We start from the raw sequence: 20,099 nt of genomic DNA, 5'->3' as shown, positions 1-20,099 counted from the left end.
ACATCCCTGCTGTGATGCAACACCAAAAACGACAAGGGAAGACCCCCCTCCTCCCAAAAAAAAAAAAAAAAAAAATTGATCAAACAAATTTGCCTCTAGTGGCGTGTCTGCATCTCAGTCTTTCCCTCAGCCCCTCTCAAAGCTCGTCCCGTGCCGTGCTGTCTAAAGGGGACTGGAGCACGTCGGAGTTCTGGGCCTCGCTGCTGATCTTAGCCTGCTCCCGAGTTTTTCCTGAGCGGGCTCTGTCCCAGTCTGTGCGGATTTCATCGTTGTCCCACACGGTGGAGGTCTCAGTGTCGCTGATGTAGCCTGGGTCTCCCGTGTAGTGAGTTGGAAACACGAGAAGAGGCTCTGCAGAAAACGCCTTCAGGTTCCTGTTTTCAAACTGTTCCATGTAATCAGAGCTGTGAACGAGAAGGCAAGTCAAACAAAGATACAGGTCTAGCTTTAGTGTGTTGCTGGTTGAGCTCAAAACTTACATAGGATGCTTATTGTACATGATAGGAAGAAACTCATCCACTGGCAAAACTTTCTTCAGCGGTTCTGCTTTCAAAAGTTTCTCAGCACCCTGTAGTGACATCATATATCCCAGTGTCCAATAGGAATAGTCAGCTTCCACTAAGTTGTGTACATTTGGCACCGCTTTCTCTGGGTGGTCCACCTGCATTCGCTTCCTACCAATATAGCTAGAAGAAGAAAAGATGATAATAAAAGCACAATGACGACTTTGGAGAGCTGGAATATAATAAAGATAAAAAATACATTTCAAACTCACATTAGATCCCAATCCAGTCCTTCTTGCTCCACCTCACTCATCAAGTTCATCAAGCGGCGTTTGAAAAACACCTCAAACCGCAGGTCGTCTTCAATCACCAGAGAAGTCTGCAGACGCCTCTCTACGATCTAAGACCAGACACAGATTCATCAGATTGCTGCACATCTGTCTGTTTCAGCCGTGGTGGCACGCTCGGCTTCCAGGGTTTACCTCTTTCCAGATGTTGTAGTGTGAAAGGAAGCAGCCCAGCTCTCCCTTTGTCAGTGGTCGATCATGGTACGGGTCGCTGTACCCCGGGAGCATATGGATACCCATAGTATGAATCTCACTAACGTTCATTGCTCTAAAACGAGGAGAGAAGAAACCAGCCTAAGTTGGACTGTAGTGATTCAGTGAGCGACTGGGTTCGTCAGCAGGATGAACTTACTTCCCGTCTACTGCTGCAGTGATCTTACACGAGATGCCCTGCTCATGGAGGGCTCTCAGCATTCGTTCTCTACGGTCGGCTCGCTTCTCCAGGTTTATCATGAACACCTGGACGTACAGTAACACCAGCCAGTGTAGTTAGAGGGTCAAACAGCAGGGGGAGGCTTCAGCAGGGAAATAGTAAAGGGCCATTTTGCATTGTTCCATCTTCACATCACTCTTTACTCACCTCATCAAAGCCCATTTTGTCGGGTTGTTTTTTAGGAACACGTATGTATTTGGAAGGCATCACAGGAGAATTTCTCACTACAAAGTAAGAGGGAAGATGGATGCTGAAACGGTATAAATGACACGCAGACTCATGCCTCAGGCTGACAAAACAAGGAGGCAAACAATAAAGACTCCCAGGTCAAAGCAGAAAAGATGGAAGTTTGATGAGAAAAAGGAAAGACACTAAAAGATAATATCAATTTGAATAAAAAGCCCTCACCATTAACTTCCAACAAGGTGTGCAAGAAGCTGTCAGCTTCATCTTGCAAAGTGTTGTGGGAGCGGAGTGGTACGGGGAAAAAACCGTAGGTCTCTTTGTTACATACAAACATCTGAACATCTGAAAAGAGAGGAACATGAGGCTGTAAATGTAAAAGGCGAGAAACGGGTTCAAGATCTGAACACTGACTGTCAAACACCTGCCATCCGAGCAGAGAACGCAAACACAATGATGTCATCAAAGGCCCAGCTGTAGTCTGGATGCGGTGGGTGGAAGGCCAGCTGCCTCGATGCCTCTTTCCTGAGGTCTATTAGGAATGTGGAGTGAACCATTGGAACAGCAAAGCAGCCCTTCCTCCCCTGCTTCCTGATGGGTATGTAGGCAGGGGTGCGCTTGTAGTAGCCCTGGCAACAGGGATTAGATAAACATTATAGAAGAGACTCAAAGCACTTCTCCAAATCCACAACCAGTGCACAGTTTTCATGACGGTACCTGAGATGTCATTCCACACCAGAAGTTGGAATAAGCTGCTCGGGATTCAAGCATTGGAGCGATGATCGTCTTATTCTCTTGCATGAGCATCCAGAGAACATCGGGATTGATGAGGAGGTTATCACAGTCCGCTAACTGTACAGAGAGGAGAAATAAGCATCAGACGTGCTCATAAAGACACAAAGGAAGAACATCATCAAGTTCTTTAACGACGTGTTCATAAGAAGTTTAGACGCTGCACTAAAACAGCGATTAACAGAAGACTGCTCCTTTCTGTTTTAAACGGGGAAAGTTCAGAAGTAATGCTAAAAGACACAATCACTGCAATTCTGGATGTATCTAAATTATACCCCACTAAAGCTGGAGCATTGGGTTGGGCTGGAAATGACAATTATGGATCTGCACAGGGAAGAGCTCAAAGATCTGGTCTACTGAACACAATAATGGGACGTTAGGGAGGTGAAGAATAACTAGGCCAGTTTAACACCCTGTGTTCCTCTAATCTTAAATTATAATTGTGGCGTTTGTGCCTTGATTCTTTATTTGTGCTTTAGCTGCTGTAATCAAACGATGATGACACTGCATCAGTGTAGCTGCTGCTGGCTCAGTGCCTTACACGGAAATATGATCGGGAAAATTTTTATTGGCCTACCATGAAGTAGTCTGCCCACATTTCCCGAGCAGACTCCAGGGCAACTTGCCGAAGCTTCATGACATGCTCATAACGAAGATCTGTCCAGTGTTTTGGACCATCTTCATCCCTGTGACGCCTATAAAAACAAAGTGACGTTAAATGGACACATTTCTAACGGTCTGGTTATTTATGTGCGTCACCAGAAGCTCCAGCAAGTAACTGAACACACCTAGGCTCTTCTTTTGGCCTCCACTCCACATTATGGTAAAGTTTCTGCACTTTTAAAAGCCAGTCCTTCAGAATCACCGTGGTGTTGTCCTCGTTGTGATCTGTTGCTACCCTGTCAAAGAAGAACAAAAGCTAACAGTCATCAACGAGCGTGAGCCTGATCAACAAACAGTTAACAACGATTAAGTGTCAGACTGGGTACAAGCAACTGAAAGAAAACACCCAGACTCTAGAAACAATAGTACTAGGTTCACTTTTTGTAATCGTATCGTCTGCAGCTGTGGGAACTGATTCAAGTGTTACCGACACCAACCTTGCAAAACAACAATGCAGTGAAACCATCTCAGATCTTTTTGGGTCAACAGTTTTACGGAAGCTTGTGAAAAGGAAATGTTAAAAAAAAAATGATAGGAAACATTAGAGAAGTGAAACTTGTGTCAGTAATGGTCTCCAATGGACGGATTTAAACTGAGGTTGGGAGGCAAATTCACTCATTTTACAATATCTGTATCCATCCATTGTCTGAACCCGCTTTGTCCACGAGGGGTGGGGTGGGGTGTGTGTGTGGGGGGGTATCTCCAGCGGTCAATGGGCAATCAGGCGGGGTAAGTAAGTAAGTAAGTAAGTAAAGTTTATTTATATAGCGCCTTTCACAGAGATAAATCACAAAGCGTTGTACAACATGAGTAAAATCAGGGCAAATATCTCAAACCAATAAAAACATCATAAAAACAATAGCAGTGACAACAATAGTAACCAAAATCAGGAGTAAAAACAAAGTCAAGGTGTGAACAAGAACAAAGCCATCTTTTAGAATATTTAGCGGGGGAAAGCCATGATGAAAAGGTGAGTTTTAAGATGTTTTTTTAAGACCTCTACAGATTTCAAGAGACAGAGATTTGAAGGTAGACTGTTCCAAAGTCTGGGTGCAATAGTCTGAAAGGCCCTGTCCCCTTTTGTTTTCAGTCTGGTTCGAGGAACAGCCAGGAGGTTTTCAGATGTGGATCTAAGGTTCCGAGAGGTGGTGTGTGGGGATAAAAGCTCAGATAGGTAGCTTGGAGCCTGGTTGTTAAGAGCTCTATAGGTCAGGACTAAAACTTTAAACTGTATTCTATATTCTACCGGGAGCCAGTGGAGGGACTGTAACACTGGAGTGATGTGAGCTCGTCTGCTGTACACCCTGGACAGGGAGCCAGTCCATCACAGGGCAACACAGAGACACACAGGACAAACAATCACACACACACACACACACACACACACACACACACACACACACACACACACACACACACACACACACACACACACAATTTAGACAGACCAATTAACCTAACAGTCATGTTTTTGGACTGTGGGAGGAAGCCGGAGTACCCGGAGAGAGCCCACGCATGCACAGGGAGAACATGCAAACTCCAGGCAGAAAGATCCCAGGCCGGGAAGCGAACCCATGACCTTCTTGCTGCAAGGCAACAGCTCTAACCACTGCTCCACTGTGCAGCCAATTCAAGCCAATATCTGCATGTTTGATTTAATATGAATAAAATCCTTTAGTTTAGACCAAATTATTTTGTCTGTCAAAATGAACAACGGCGTTCAGCTGGGTTTGTAGTTTACTCCTTCAGCTGAGCCATAAACCGTTTCTTGTGGATCTTTAACAATACAGCTCAAACTTCTGCTCAAATTACTCAGGCTTCTACTTAGACCGGGTTTTCCCGTTTGTCCTAAAATCAAAAGAAATGCACAAAAAAAGGAATTTCCCTGAAGTTTGCAGTATTTGTAATCTAAACATTAGGAGGCATGTTTCTTTTTTTTTCCCTCCTGTCCTGTCCTGCTGGAAAGCTATCAGAGCTGATGACTGAGTGCCAAAGACAAGCCTTACAGTTTAACTCTCACAGGTGGAGTGTTATAGCTTCAGCTATAATGCCAAAACCTTATTGGAAATATTTTTGGTTGTTTTAAATCCGAACGGACACGAAGACAGAGGTGAAAGAGGAGGGGGAAAGGAAGAGGTGGGAGGAAAAAGGTTCACGAAAACAAATAAAGGATGCAGAAGAACCCACTTCTGGACTTGCAGAAAGAGAAAAACAGGACACAAAAATACAACAGAGCCAAAATATCACTGCACTATTGGCATGAGAAAATATAACAGTAACAATTTTTTACTGAAAAGCACACGGTAATAATTTCTAGTGCATTTAATGCCAACCACAGCCACAGGTTATGAGTCACAAATGCACAAGCTCATACTTGTGAGAGCACCATGTGAGCACCTGTGTGCGTACACGCGCTTGTGTATGTAAGGTTTCTCTAGGAGTGTCCGATAGTGAGTATGATGGGCCACAGACCTGCCTCCGCCCGTAGCCGCCGAGGCATGGCTCTCCTATCAGATCTATTTTTACTGAAAAGGCTAGAATGTAGGCCTAATTGCACACACCAATGATTTTAATGACAGTTTGGCACATTATGATTTTTGAGGTATTGGCTTGCTTAACCAGCTGTGAGAGCATCCACTAAAACACATGCAACATAGAGTTTACAGCTGCACAGAGTTGTATGCATTTTTCAAATGTTCCTTTGGAGTAAACCTTTACTTTAAACTGTATTTGGAAATGCCTTTAACAAGACACCCTACCTCCTTTCACAGGAAAGCCTCCACACTCGTCTTTTAAATTAGATTAAATTACTTAATCAAGAAACCCAATAAAAATCACACCGTTTGAGTCCTCGGGGCAGTCGAGTAAGCGTCTCGGAGTGCAGAAGTGGGTGGGCTGCCGAAGTGTGTTATTTAGATTTTTATGTGAGAAACACCACCCATTCACTTACTCCAGTTGGTCCCGGCCGGGCGTGGGAGACAGATGTTTATCCCACACAAGATTTGCTGCTTAGAAAGTTGTGTTTGCAGCAAATAATTGGCACACTGATGCTGAGTGGGTTCTGGAAAGTGGCCGACAGAAATGGTGAGCAAGCCAGTTTTTTTACACATCAATATGAGAAAATGAATACATTTAAAAGGACAAATTTTGACTTTTTTCTTTAGTTCTAACAGCCCAATAGTCTACATAAAACGTAAAAGTTGTTTTTGCAGTAAACCCCTATCACACAGAGATTTCAGCTGTTCTATTCTTGACGTTTTCAATACCTTCCAGAATGAGCCGTTTCAGGGCTCTGTCACTACTAGGCTTGAGGACTAGCACTGCTAGTCTAGCAGCCCTTCAAGTATTTTTGGATTTGCAGCAAACACGTTTTACTGGATGAGATTAATAATCTGGAATATGACGGGCTAACTGTGATGGACCTGTAATGATAAATGTGATGTGTTTAAATTACTTATTTAGTACCAATAATCCTATGTTTCACCATGGAGCACATGTGTTGCTGTCTACTAAAGGGAATTGGTAAATAATTATTTATTATAATAATATTGTTCACATGTAGAATTATGTGTATGAAAATTACATTATTTATAGCATGAGCTTCAACAATATGAAATATCTATGTGTCCCCGCTCTGGTGTGTGAGAAGCAGCTGAACTTTAAAGTTAAAGACCCACTGGTCATCACACACTGGTGAAATTCATCTCCGAATATGACCCATCCCCGTGGGGAGCTGTGGCCTCCCTCAGGAGCTATTTGGTGGTTTAACCCCCCAATCCAAGCTGAATATCAACCAGGGAGGCATTGGGCCCAAGTCTTTGGTATGACCTGACCAGGATTTGAACCCAGCTCTCCCAGTCTCAGGGTGGACACTCTACCACTAGGCCACTGAGAATGATACAAACTGGTAGGGATCCGAACTTTAAATAAATCAGTGAAACACTGTTTATAACATAATGCTATAAATCCAGCATGGTGAATTCTGGCAAAGATGTTTACATGTTTACATCGGTGACTAGCAGCAGGGAGGATGTAAGCTAATGTTCGTAAGCTAGCTAACACGTAAATTTTTGTTAACACTGCTCTCTATGAGCCTATTCCACCATCCTCAGGATCCACTGATTTCCCTCTTCCCTATTCACTCTCTCTCTTTCTTAACATTTTTAATCACAATTGTCTATTTTTTGCTCATTTTAAATATATTTTTAACCATTTCCTAAATTCTTTTTTATATTTTTACATTTTTTTGTGTGAAGCGCCTCGTGATTTTTATCTTGAGAGGCGCTATAGAAATGCTATTTTCTTCTTCTTCTTCTTCTTCTTCTATGAGCCCCACCTAGGTGTGCTAAACCTTCCCACAAGTGAACTGGGCTTGAACCAGTAGAAACCAGTCTAAACTGGCAAAAAAAAAAGAAAAACCTCAGTCGCCACTGTTGCTCTCCGTTCAATTCTCTCATGATTCGCTGTTGCCGTCCTTCATGGTGGACTCATGCAAGGGCGTCAGTTTGTTTTCAGAATTGCTGGGGACAATAACCATACACTTGAGTGGGGTTTAAAAATTGCTGGGGACAATAAAGTAGGCTAGCACAGGGGTCGGCGGCTCTGGAACCGCATGCAGCTCTTCCATCCTTCTGATGCGGCTCTCTGTGCTTGTGAAATAATGAATTGATATTTAAATAAAATGCTTTATATTTTACTGCATTAATTTTACATCTGTAAGCTAATTCTAAATGTAAAGATTGTCTGCGTAAACCTGAACAGTTCCAACCCGGTCTTACTGTGAGACCGGGTTGATGCGTCACGCTTGTGCGTAATCATATCGGCGCTTCTGAGCTGCTTTCTGACCTTCCCCACCTACAAAGTTTAATTACAACAATCAAACGTGACAGAGCCTGGATTTGTATTCTGAACAGTCTAAACATGTTTTAAAAAGAAACGTAGGACAAAAGTGGCACCTGCTCAGTAAAACCATCAACAGGGTGAAAAATACCAAAAATTGAAGGCAGAGACGGGCTACAACTTCTGGATCCATTTTATATAAATTGTTTTATTGATTATCGTCTAATGAAAGATAATTAAGACGTACACGAGCGATCAGGCGCGTTGCAAGCTTTTCAAAAGTGTGGGGGATGTTGTCTGTGCCTAAAATAATTTCATGTTATTCATCTTGTTAGTTTAATTTCCATAATAGCGGAGCAGGTGCGAATTTTAGACGCGTCACGCACGTCTCCGTTTCAAACATGTTTAAACTGTTCAGAATACAAATCTAGGCTCTGTCTCGTTAGATTGGTGTAACTAAAGTTTGTACTGAATGAAACTTTACATTAAACCATGTTGAAAAGAAAAGGATCCGATTAAATAGTTTCCCCCTCATTTACAGTCAGTACAGTGCAGTGCGCACGGCTCTGGAGTTAATCAAGTTTAATTGTAACATTAATGTGTTACTGGACACGCTGGTCTGGTTGGTTAGACCAGTGTTTGAAGTGGAAAACACACACACACACACACACACACACACACCAATTAAAATAATGCTGATAGCGTGGATAGAAGACAGGTGATGGTTTACGTATTTAAATGATGATCAGGCTGCTGTAAAATGTAATCTCCATCCACATCCAGACACAATCATCCTCTATTCTTTCTCTATTTGCTCTGCTTTTGTCTGGGCTGATCAGCTGATGGTGCGCGCGGCACGCCTAGCGGCTGATGCACATTTTACACATTTGGAGAGGTGGACTGGATGCTTTGCGTTTACTGGAAGTTGGTCCACTTAACGCACGGTTGTAGACTAAATATTAATGACAAATGAATGAAAATTAAATTGTGAGTTTTTACTTCATATTTTAGAAATAAAAATGATGGGGGAAAACATTTATGACGTCTTTTTAAACTAAATTTTCTAGCGCGACCTGCCTGCTTCACTAAGTCACTGCTTATTAAGGTCCGTCCAGAATTACCGTGGCCCACCCAAAAATGAAAACCTGGCGCCGCGCCTGTTATAAACCTCTGCAAATTGTTGTTCTTCACTTTATCAAACTCAGACTTTGTACAGCTAAATTCAAGATGTAAAATTATGAATTCAGTCGAGCTCTTCCGTCCCTCCCTCTCCTGCTCTCCTGGAAACCCGACATCGGCTGGGAGGTGAAGAAGGAGATGAGGCAAACAGAGTGAGTGCGACGTAAAGAAACCAGACTGGTGTGGAGGTGAGCAAAACAGCTAGAAAAGTGTGGGTGTTGAATCCCCCACGGTGCGATGCCCCCGGCTGCTGTCACCTGTTGTGAGCAGCGCTCTGCTGTCTGAGGCTAGGCCCCGCCCGCAACGCTGCGGCTGCTGCGGTGTTTTCTTTACCGTGGGAAATGGGTAATAATGGCTCTTTGATGGGAACAGGTTGCCGACCCCTGGTAAAAGATCTGAGCTGGTAAAACAAAAATCCTCATCAGCAGGCTTTTTTGAAAGTGGGGGGGACACAGCAGCCGATCACGAATTTTGCCGGGGACATGTCCCCGGCGTCCCCGGTTAAAATGACGCCTATGGACTCATGTGATCGGCTGGCGTAGACGCAAAGGGTCAATAGACTGAGTAGCTCCGATGTTCGTGAGGGGCTAGAAGTAGAGCCGCTGCTCCTCCAGCAGCAGGTCTCTCTTGCACATGAGAGGTGGTTGTACTCGAATTTTCCTGTTTGTGATTTCACAAATAGGGACTTTATGAACTGGCTTGTTTCAGGCACAGACTCGCAGAGTACAGACGCTTCCCTTTTTGCTCCCTTATCTTTTTTTCCCCAAGGCTCTTTGTCCTGTCTGCCCACAGAGCGCTTCTCTGCACTTCTCCTGAAAATCCCTATTTTTTTAGAATGGATTTAATTAATTGGTCATTCAACGCGATTGATAAGATTTTTTTAACGATGAGAACGGAGCAGGGGGCTCCCACTTGCCCGCAAGGGACACACCCGGTGGGGTATATGCTCGATTCCTGGAAAGAATGGAGGATCGTATGCCTCTCCCAGTTGTCCATTGAGGACGTTGAAGATGTGTGGTTGTTTGGCCTGATGATCACTGGATTTCTTCTGATTGGAGTGGGAGGATATCTGGTTTTCTGGAAATTTGGGAAGGCGGGAGCGATTGGAGGGCGACCCGCACCCACGGAAAGCACTGTTCGTGTGGAGACCTCACAGACTGGGACGCTACTCGAGGTGAATCGTAAGCTGGACAATGTTCTAGCTGCGTTGCCGGTATTAGTGCGCAAAATGGATGTCATCTCGGAGAGGGTCACCGGACGGTGTGGAGATGTTTAAAACCTGAATTGGCTTCACTGGAGGACTTGAATGATCAGTTACAGACCTGTAGGCAGATAGGAAAATTATCTCTGCCTGACCCAAACGAAGTCTTGTCATTCGAATCTGACGCCATGGCAGCCTTGTGAATGCCAACAACAAACCCCCCACGAATGAGTGCAGACAGATGCTGTGAAAACCCGATCTACCCCCCCCGCCTTCGGATTGGTGGACTTCAGCCTGGCGAGGTCATCAACCTGCAGGTGTCAATGTGCTCTGCGCTCCTCCCAAGATCTCCGAACCACCTGTGGCTACAGTGGATGAGCGCCATACAGGGCTGCTCTCGCTGGGGAAACAGGATCCCAGTCCCCCCAGTCCCCCCCCCCCCTGCGCCTTCCTCTCGGTGTCTCATGTTGTGAACTGTTGATGTTCGTGCTTATATGTTTGAGGCGTTTTTTTGCATAGTAAAGCTACGCCCTGATGGAAGTAACTCTGGTATGCCTTTTTCTCCCTCCCCCAATTTATCCTCATGTAATCCCCTTTTCATCTAATTGAAATGAGCGCCGTTATGGCTGCTCTCGTTGTCTGCCTGTATCTGTTCTGTCTACATGTGCGTGTGTAGCCTTGGTCAGGCTGCGCTGCGGAGTCAAGTTCCTATGCTCTGGTTCGCTGGAGCACTGGCAATAAAGCTTTCTGATTCTGAATTCTTCTTAAAACCAAAGAGTGACAGGAAATGGGTGGATGGGTTTGGGGGTTTACACGTTTGGAGTGTTGATAGAGGCCAATGGAGGCCCACATGGCAGACCACAACAATCCAAAAGGTGAGTTTTGTATTATCTGCCCCTTTAAAAAACAAATACTGAATGGAGCCAGTAACAAAGTTTATCTGCTGTTTGAATGTAACCTGGAAAACACTCAGGTACTTACACCACCTTAAACTTTACAGGACATGATTATTTACAAAGGAAATTAGCTGCTGGGCTAACTAACTCTTCTGTGAGAACCTGAATAATAATTTTACCAGAATAACCATGAAATGCTGTTAGATGTTTGATACTGAATTAAATTTTAAACATGACTTGCTCCCCTGCGACTGGTTGTTGTAGCTTGTTGGTCAGATCTGTTTCTATAAATAATGGTTCACAACTTTTCAACAAATCTCACTTCATAGGATCTTAACCATCCCTACGAAACCCCTCTGGTTGGTTAAACCCATCAGGGTTGTAACATGAACAAACATGACAGAGCTTGGGGGAGCTGAAGATCTTACAGCTCCCCTGGTGGCCAAACGAGTCCCCTCCCCTCCACGTTTACAGATACATCCTAGACCATAAATCTACCGCGTTTACGTCTGCTTACCTCTTTTCCCAGGTTTGTTTGTGTTTACATAAACAAACTCTGTGTGTATGATTCCACCCTGAACATAACTTGGACGTAGCAAATGTATGGATGGATGATCTCCACCCACTTTTTTCTCCTTCCACCAGATGAATGTGTACATTCATTTATTTATTTGTTTTGAGGATAAACACTTTCTAAATCTAAAAGAACAGATTCCTAAGATCAGCTGTTTCTTGTCATTTCCAACTTCTCTCACTGACAACTTACCAAAGAGCCATGCGGTCTTTAGGGTAGTTGAGGCGCTCAATAGTTCCCAGGAAATAAGGCAACGAGTGTTCGGAGTTTCTGCAGATGAGGGCGAGAAGAACCCGGGGAGCGAGGAGAGGAGACTCGGGGCTCCAGCGCTCCTCAGCGAAGTAAGCCCGGCCAGGAGAGGAGCAGAGCAGGAGCAGGAGCAGGGGGAGCTGGGCAGCGCGGAGCACGGACACCTCCTGCATGGCGACGCGCTTATGGATCATTACGCTGCAACCGTGGCTCTCTGGGAACTACAGGAGAAAGGCTGGCCACTTTCCGAGGCCATCACAAATAATCCAGAGGGGAGAGTGAGCATGAAACGGCACGGAGCTTTAAAGGGGTGGGATCTGATCTTAAAGGGGATGGACCAAAGCCTCACACACCAGAGCACAACAGTTAGTTTATTATTTCATAGAGGTTTGGTTATTGATACAAAGATTTTTTCTTTTAAATTATTTATTAATTTACACACCATCGCTTCACAGAACACAAACAGGCAGCAGTATGGTGACACGGCGGCATCTTAGGTTACTGTTTTATAAAAGGAAACAGATTTAAGGTCTCCATATCCAACATGTGTGTGTGTGTGTGTGTGTGTGTGTCGAATACACAAATGATAATCAGTGTTGCATTAACAAAACTCTGCAGTGAACATAACAAATGTGTGTATTGTAAAGTATGTACCAGGTTATTTTTGACATCTCACCCTGCTCATTGAAAAAATGCACAAACATCCAGAATGTGCTTATTTACAAAGATTATTATGTTTGTTAATTTATCTAATCTGATTCATATTCTCACTGGTGTAGGATTGCCATATGATGCCCTGACACCGGTCGTGCTACAGCTTGGCCCCCGAGCTAAACCTTTCCACCTGGATAGTCAAGGACGCAGCTGCAGAGTCATCAACGAGCCAAAACAGCTCACCGCTGGTCGGTACAACGCGAGCCGCCGGAAACGCTGGGCCTTCTCTACCCTCCAGGACTTCCTGCAAAGAACACTTTGTTGTAACTACAGTATTACATAACGTAGTACTCACTCTGATGTGCACATGAGCATGCTTACTATGGAAGTAATAAACAATTTACGACGCTTTGTGAACTGAGGAGCCACTCGTGTTGTAAAAATAAAATGTGCATTAAATTCTGCATGATTAAAAATAAACCTTCCCTCATTTCATCAGTGAAACCCAAAAACCGTTGAATCTGAATTTTTCATTTTATTTATAACAGCTCAATATTTATCATTACATTGTTTTCTCACACAGGCCCAAGCATGGGTTGTTTTATGTAAGTTAGGCTTCATTATGATTAACAAGCTGAATCATAATAAATATAGGATACATCATAATATAAAAATAGTTTCTATGATTCTAAATCAGTTCCACTAAATCGAAATACTAACTATGTTTAAAAGAATGGTACAAGTTAGAAATGTGACTGTTAAAAACTTCCTGAGTGTTACCTTTAAAACGGGAGCTTTGCTTCCACCTGTAGACACAAACGTTACACAGCGTGCCGAGTTCACTACGGGAAAAGTCAAAGTCACGCGCTGTGGAGGGGGTTTGGGAGAATCACTGATAGGAACCACAATCCTCTTTGTTTCCTAAATATGGGACACGGAAAAATAAAATATTAAAATTTACACGAAAACCACAGCAAATGGAGAAAACAGGCTCTAAGTGGCGACATTTTTGTGAATGTCAACACACACAAGAAAAAAGTGCAAGAATGAACAGTTCTCACCTCTAGGAGAGGGTGATTTGGAAAAAGGGAACATGTGTGACCATCAGGACCCATGCCGAGCAGCAACAGATCAAAGACAGGAAAGTCCTCTCCTGGGAAAGCCTGTGATAGTTGAACATCACTCATCAATACAACAGAAGACATCCCTGACTTTTAATCCACCGTAAAAGCTTGTGATTGATCATCACCTCCTTTAGTTTACGCGTATAATCCTCAGCACACTCGCTCACAGGCAGAGAGGAATCAATGGTTAGGATCCCACTATCTGGGATGTTTGTTTTGGTGAACAAATGACTCTGGAAAGGAAGCAAAGTTATCCAACCCGTTAACTGTCATGAGCACCACCCTTACGTTACAAACACAGGACCCGACATTATACCTTGTAGAGCCCATAGGTGCTCTCAGGGTCATCGAAGGAAACCAGCCGTTCATCGCAGAAGCCAACCAGCCACTTGCTGCAGTCCAGCTCTGGCAGGGCGAGCAGCTCTTTGCTGAGCATGGACACAAGGCTTCCTCCAGAGAGGCCCAGAGAGAACCTGCCCCGGGAGGAGATGGCTCTCTCTGCCCGAGACAGCACCAGATGGGCCAGGGCAGGACCCAGCTCAGCTGAGGAGGGAAAGACCACGACTCTTCTTCCAGCCATGGGAGCACGGTCTGTCACTAAAGAAGAAGCAAAAGGAGAAGATGAATGATTACTAAACAAAAGAAAGTGTTGCAAGCCAGTACGGGTTTGCAACTGCTTATGAGCATTTTAAAATTAAAGCCAATGCCTTCACTTGGAAGATTAGACTGTTATAACTAAATCCGGTTTCTGGTGTATTTAGTTCACAAAATAACGTGAGCGTGTTTCTAATTCTAACAGAAAACCAACAAGAGACGTGTGGTATATAATATAACAAACGAACTAATTTCTCTCCAATAATCATGCGTTTTCTTACCTCGTAGAGAGAAAAAGGAGAGGATTATGTGGATTTTCGGTCGGCAAATTGGTGTTGAATTCGGTGTAGCACTTCCTGAAACAATATTTCATCAGCCAATCACAAGTTTTGGAATGCCGAAATGCATTGTGGTCTCTGAAGTCCCCGACTGCGTAGTGACCTATATGTATGTGGATGGTAGTGACGGAGGTCGCGAAAGTTTGTCCATAAAAGGACCAAAAGGATAAATCAGTATTATTGTTTCCTCCAAAGCAAAAAAAGTTAACGATGCTAAGGTAACACAAACCTTAACAGTTTAATGTCCCGCATTATAAAAACAGGTTATGGTTTTAATGGTTACTCCACACCGCTAGATGGCGATAGCATGTATCTCGAGCAACTTACTTCAGATTCACCGTTAAGCCATGTTCACAGTCCTTTTCGGACCTTCTGGCGAGAACCGAGACGTGTCGACCGTAACAGCTTCTCTGGGTGTATTTTATTTGTTTGTGAGTAAAACAAACCCAAAAACATGTCTTCAGTCTTTTCTTTCCAGGCACAGCTCGTCTCCATCATGGACGCGTTATCTAAAACAGCTATAGTAGAAATAAGCAAACTGGTTGAAATTGAGTCGAAGATGCTGAAAATCGAGATAACCCGGGGTCGGAATGAAATCGCCTCGCTCACAGAGAAACTGCAGCTGATGGAGAAGTTACTTTACATGGCTCAGGGGCGCAATCAGGATGTTGCAGCAGCAGCTTCCTCGGTAGTGAGAGAATCTCAGGAAAACAAAGAGTTTTTGGTGCCTGAGATCACGAAACTCGTCATTAAGAGGTAGGTTTCTGGATTTTTAATGTGTGTACAGCAGGTAGATGTGTTTTTGCACGCTATTGATTCATCTCGTGGATTGCCTTTGTTCTCGACCTCTGGTGTAACTGAAGTGCACTGCATCCTAGCGAAGCACTGTGGGAAAGCACAACTTCCTGTTCTGAGAGGAGCAGTTTGCATCAAAGTGAAGAGCACGCTGCAGCTGAAGTAGGTGTGCAGTAATAATGTTATAACTGTGATATTGCATCACGCACATGTGACTTGATCAGACTTTTTGTGCTGCTCTGATTAAGGAGCAACCTGAGCTGGTCGTGGTTAAAGCAGAGCCACCAGAGTTGGACAGTGGAAACACTGAACAAGACATAACTAGTGAATATAGTGAGTTTATTTTACTCTATTTTGCTGCCTTCTAATAAAAAAAGTTGCGATCAGTCATGTTCACATTAATTTCTGCACACCTTTCTCATATCCAAAGCATAATAGCTCTTACAAACATTGCACTATCTGAACTTTAACATGCTCATCTGCTGTCAACAGGAAAGGAAGCTGTCACAGACACACAGAAGAGTCCAGATGTGATGCAGCACTCCAAACCCATCACAGACAACCAGCAGCCTTTATTCACCAATAGAGTCGCCGCTCTGAGCCCTCAGCAGTCTCTTGGTGAACCAGAGAGAGGAGAAATGAACTGGAATCCACAATTAATTCTTGCACACACGACCCTGCAGGTCGGCAAGTGCATGGCTCAAAATGTAGCCTCCCAAAGTGGTAATGTGCTCAGGAAAATGAAGCCTCACAATTTTAGGAACTCGGCTGCAAAGAGGGTTGGCTGTTTGCAGTGTGGCAAGAGTTTCAGGTGCTTTAGTCAGCTTGAAATTCACCAGAGAAGTCACACGGGTGAAAAGCCGTTCAGATGCATGCTGTGTGGAAAACGATACGCCCAAAAGGGGCACCTGTACACACACCAAAGGACGCACACTGGAGAGAAGCCATATCGATGTCCTATTTGTGGAAAAGGATTCATTCAGAAATGTACCCTTGATATGCATCAGCGCACGCACACTGGAGAAAAACCCTTTGTTTGTGTTAACTGTGGCAAAGGTTTCACAAAGAAATGTAACCTGAAGAAACACCTTGCTGTACATGTAGATTCTAATGTGAGCCGTGAGTCTGCTGCGCCATCATTTGGTGGAATGTTCACAAATGAAACCACATAAGACACCAACCGCTTTTTCATATCATTTGTAAAAAAAAAACCCAATAAACTCATCTTTGATCAGTGTTTGAGTGTGTGTCACTTGACTTAACTGTGTTATCAGCATATAGGAATAAGTAGTTTTGTTAATTTCTGTTATTGTTTTAGATCTAAATACTTTTTTGTGCAAAGTAGACTGAACTCATGCTAGAGTAAAACTAGCTTTTCAGTGAACATTTCCTGAGAAATCCAACGAGGACTCACTGAAAACGGGACCACACTGGTGTTAAATGTTAGTAACCTAAAAAAATGCTTATAGAATAAAATACGAGTTTCTTAGCCTGTCGACAGGCGGATTGGTTCGGCGTCTGCAGTGATGCGGACGCTGAGCCGATCTGTCGTGGGGAAGAGGGAGCTGAGCCAGAAAGCCAGGCTCTCGATTTACCGGTCGATCTACGTCCCAATCCTCACCTATGGTCATGAGCTTTGGGTAATGACCGAAAGAATGAGATCGCGGATACAAGCGGCCGAAATGAGTTTCCTCCGTAGGGTGGCCGGGCTCAGCCTTAGAGATAGGGTGAGGAGCTCGGACATTCGGGAGGGACTCGGAGTAGAACCGCTGCTCCTCCGGATCGAAAGGAGCCAGTTGAGGTGGTTTGGGCATCTGGTCAGGATGCCTCCTGGACGCCTCCCCGGGGAGGTGTTTCGGGCATGTCCTGCCGGCAGAAGGCCCCCGGGTCGACCCAGGACACGTTGGAGAAGTTACATCTCCAATCTGGTCCGGGAACGCCTTGGGGTCCTGCCGGAGGAGCTGGTGGACAAGGCCGGGGAGAGGACGGCCTGGAGCTCCCTAGTTGGGATGCTGCCCCCGCGACCCGGACCCGGATAAGCGGAGGAAGACGACGACGACGACGACGACGACGACGAGTTTCTTAGGCTGTAGTTACTCATAATGCCCACTAGGTGTCAGGAACTATAAAATCTATTCTATGGAAGGTTTTAAAAATACCTTTTATGATATTTTTTCCTGCAAAACTTTTTCTTAACTATTAGTTTTTTTCACATTAGTTTTAGCCACTAAACAAATGTTTAAAACGTGTTTAATATGTGTTAGAAAAGTTATTTTGCTGAGCTTTCAAATGTATTCAGACTTATATTTCCTTTAATAACACTTTATAAACAACAGTTAAACCGCGTTTATATCGTGTTTCTGCTCACGTGCAGATTGGCGGGAGATGGGTAGATGTTTTTAATTAGGCGAACTGACTTGATGGACGTTTTGCGGGACAGAAAATCCCAGTGAGGTGAGTCCGGATCGTGCCTTGTGTCGTGTCTCCACAGCTGAAGCGGACTTTCACGCCGACGCTTTTGCGTATAGTTTTCCCATGATCCTTTGCTGCCGTGCTGTATATTTGATCAAAGGAGCGACGGTCCCGCGATCGGAATAGAGCCTATAATTCTCGCTTCGTTCGGCCTCTCTGACGATATGATGTGCGACACGGCAAACAGGAGCTTCCGAGCGCAGCTGGCCACCATTCTGGACAAGCTAACGAAGGCGGCTCTGGTGGAAATCAGCAGCCTGGCTGACGAGTGCTCCTCCGTCCTTCACACCGAGATCTCCCTGCAAAAGACGGAGAACGAGGCGCTCAAGAAGAGATGCTTCTCCCTGGAGGTCCAGCTGAGAGCAGCCAGGGAGGGACAGTCCCACCCTGGACACGTCCACAGCTGTCTCAGCCGAAGGCAACTTCCAGGTCAGATGCACAGCTTCTGTTGACCGGCAGCAGAATTACCATCTATTTTTAAAAATCGTATTTTTAGACACAACAGCCATTTCCCCCAGCAGCGAACGTGGCTGCATCCTGTCATCGGCGGCAGCCTGCAGCATGTCTCGGTGTAACGTTTGCTTCTCCCGCAGATCAGCAGCATTCTGCTCCAGCCATAGACGGAGTCTTTGGAAAGGACTGGTGCATGGACCTGTGGCGAGAAGACAAGCAGCCTCCTCAAAGAGAGCCCATGGAGACCGCGGCTCTGACGGCGCAGGTTGGCTGCAGCAGTCCGCTCAGCTCAGCGGGGATGTACAAGAAAGCGTTGCTTCACTCAAGTGTCGCAATATCTCATGTTACAAAGTACCGATGTTTAAAAGCAGAGCATGGAGAGTTATATTGAGACTTACATGCAAGCACTGACTGTTTTTGGTGCAATCCACACTCTGACTGCTAGGTGGCAGCAGATTTCACTGACGTTCAGTTTAAAAAACCTCAAATGTTGTTTGGCTTTTAGTTTCGCCATCATCGTATGGTGATGTATATCATATCACCAGATTCTTGCCAATGTGCACGCCTACCACTCACACAGTAAGGCTAGTAAAGAGATGCTGTATTTAATATACTTCCTCTTGTTCAACAGGTAACTGATATGATTGGAAGAGAACCTGACATCATCTTTGTCAAGGAGGAAACCTATGACGATCATCCCATTGGCCAACAGATGAGGAATACCAACGACCCAAAAAGTGAGTGTTGTCTAGAATCAAGAGATTTATCGCGCTACCCGTCACCTAAGTGCGTTTATTTCTATCCTGCAGTCGTCGGGATGTTCGGAGACGACAGCCTTCTTCACAGATCTGTTGATGAACTGCAGCTTCACCCAGGGGGGTGCGACAACTTCCCCGTGATGTCTGAAAGTCAACTACAACACACGCAGCCAACAATCGCAGACAGATTAATAGATGATGCCACGATGAATAGTCTGGCTGAAAACACGAATCCCCTCTCTGGTGCCATGGAACACGCCAACTACACCAAACAACTCGCTTTTCATCAAAAAGCCGTTAAGCCATCAAAGCGTTTCGAGTGTTTGTTCTGTGGAAAAATCTTTAACTATCTGAGCAGTTTAAAAGTCCACATCAGACGACATTCAGGTGAGAAGCCGTTCAGCTGCACGGTGTGCGGCAAGCGCTTCGCCCAGAAAACATACCTGAAACTGCACCAGCGAGTGCACTCGGGGGAAAAGCCCTACAGCTGCCCTAACTGTGGCAAAAGTTTTTCTCAGAAGAGCTCTCTGAACATCCATCTGCGGACACACACTGGAGAAAAACCCTACAGCTGCATGGATTGCGGTAAATGTTACGCATACAAGTACGGTTTAAATCACCACCAGTGCTTCAGCTGGTTGGTCAAACCAGAAGTGTTTGATAGAGCTGCTTTCGGTACCGCTCCATCTGACTTAACATGTGCCAACATGTCCATTCAAAGCCCAAGCATGAATGAAACAAGCCTGTTTGAAGCAAAGAAAGGCAACTTGTAAAGCCCGTGGCTGGCCTTGCTGCTGCTTTTAGCCTTACTGCAGAAGCACTGACATATTAGGGGCTCACGGCAAAGTTTAAGACGTCATCAGCAGGTCAGGCAAACGCATAAACTCCATTTCACTCATGGGTACGTACCTCACGGCTCAGGCCACTATGGATGGATGCCAAAATACTTCCCCTGAGCAGGTGCTCCTGTCCAATTATAAGCTACCTCCTTTTAACGAAGAAGAAACGCCGCCGATTTCTTACCCAGGTGTCACCACTGCTCAGCACTTCAT

The 20,099-nt window shown here is 44.7% G+C and overlaps 4 protein-coding genes across 4 annotated transcripts; 2 read left to right on the top strand and 2 right to left on the bottom strand.

The window, feature by feature from the left end:
- Window positions 1-2: 2 nt before the first annotated feature.
- On the bottom strand, window positions 3-12,234 carry colgalt1a (collagen beta(1-O)galactosyltransferase 1a). The gene is made up of 12 exons (XM_015948454.3): window positions 11,803-12,234; window positions 3,047-3,157; window positions 2,836-2,953; window positions 2,184-2,318; window positions 1,891-2,095; window positions 1,692-1,811; window positions 1,431-1,507; window positions 1,203-1,309; window positions 986-1,118; window positions 776-903; window positions 480-686; window positions 3-404 (listed from the first exon to the last, which is right to left on the bottom strand). Exons 1-12 carry the CDS (start codon window positions 12,051-12,053, stop codon window positions 137-139), a joined length of 1,860 nt encoding a protein of 619 aa, XP_015803940.1. The 5' UTR covers window positions 12,054-12,234; the 3' UTR covers window positions 3-136.
- Window positions 12,235-12,437: 203 nt separating this feature from the next.
- pgls (6-phosphogluconolactonase) lies at window positions 12,438-14,629 on the bottom strand. Its single transcript, XM_015948459.3, has 6 exons — window positions 14,513-14,629; window positions 13,954-14,234; window positions 13,763-13,870; window positions 13,575-13,676; window positions 13,294-13,434; window positions 12,438-12,817 (listed from the first exon to the last, which is right to left on the bottom strand). Exons 2-6 carry the CDS (start codon window positions 14,215-14,217, stop codon window positions 12,671-12,673), a joined length of 762 nt encoding a protein of 253 aa, XP_015803945.1. The 5' UTR covers window positions 14,218-14,234; window positions 14,513-14,629; the 3' UTR covers window positions 12,438-12,670.
- Window positions 14,630-14,827: 198 nt separating this feature from the next.
- Window positions 14,828-16,601, top strand: LOC107378319 (zinc finger protein 382). The gene is made up of 4 exons (XM_015948458.3): window positions 14,828-15,325; window positions 15,433-15,526; window positions 15,613-15,697; window positions 15,857-16,601. Exons 1-4 carry the CDS (start codon window positions 15,024-15,026, stop codon window positions 16,534-16,536), a joined length of 1,161 nt encoding a protein of 386 aa, XP_015803944.1. The 5' UTR covers window positions 14,828-15,023; the 3' UTR covers window positions 16,537-16,601.
- Window positions 16,602-17,801: 1,200 nt separating this feature from the next.
- On the top strand, window positions 17,802-20,014 carry LOC107378318 (uncharacterized). The gene is made up of 4 exons (XM_015948457.3): window positions 17,802-18,265; window positions 18,430-18,554; window positions 18,921-19,026; window positions 19,099-20,014. Exons 1-4 carry the CDS (start codon window positions 18,001-18,003, stop codon window positions 19,818-19,820), a joined length of 1,218 nt encoding a protein of 405 aa, XP_015803943.1. The 5' UTR covers window positions 17,802-18,000; the 3' UTR covers window positions 19,821-20,014.
- Window positions 20,015-20,099: the final 85 nt, after the last annotated feature.

This window comes from Nothobranchius furzeri, chromosome 5 (genome assembly GCF_043380555.1).
Source record: "Nothobranchius furzeri strain GRZ-AD chromosome 5, NfurGRZ-RIMD1, whole genome shotgun sequence".
NCBI classification, from domain to species: domain Eukaryota; kingdom Metazoa; phylum Chordata; class Actinopteri; order Cyprinodontiformes; family Nothobranchiidae; genus Nothobranchius; species Nothobranchius furzeri.
Note: the sequence above shows the minus strand (reverse complement) of the source record. Positions and strands in the feature narration are given on the sequence as shown.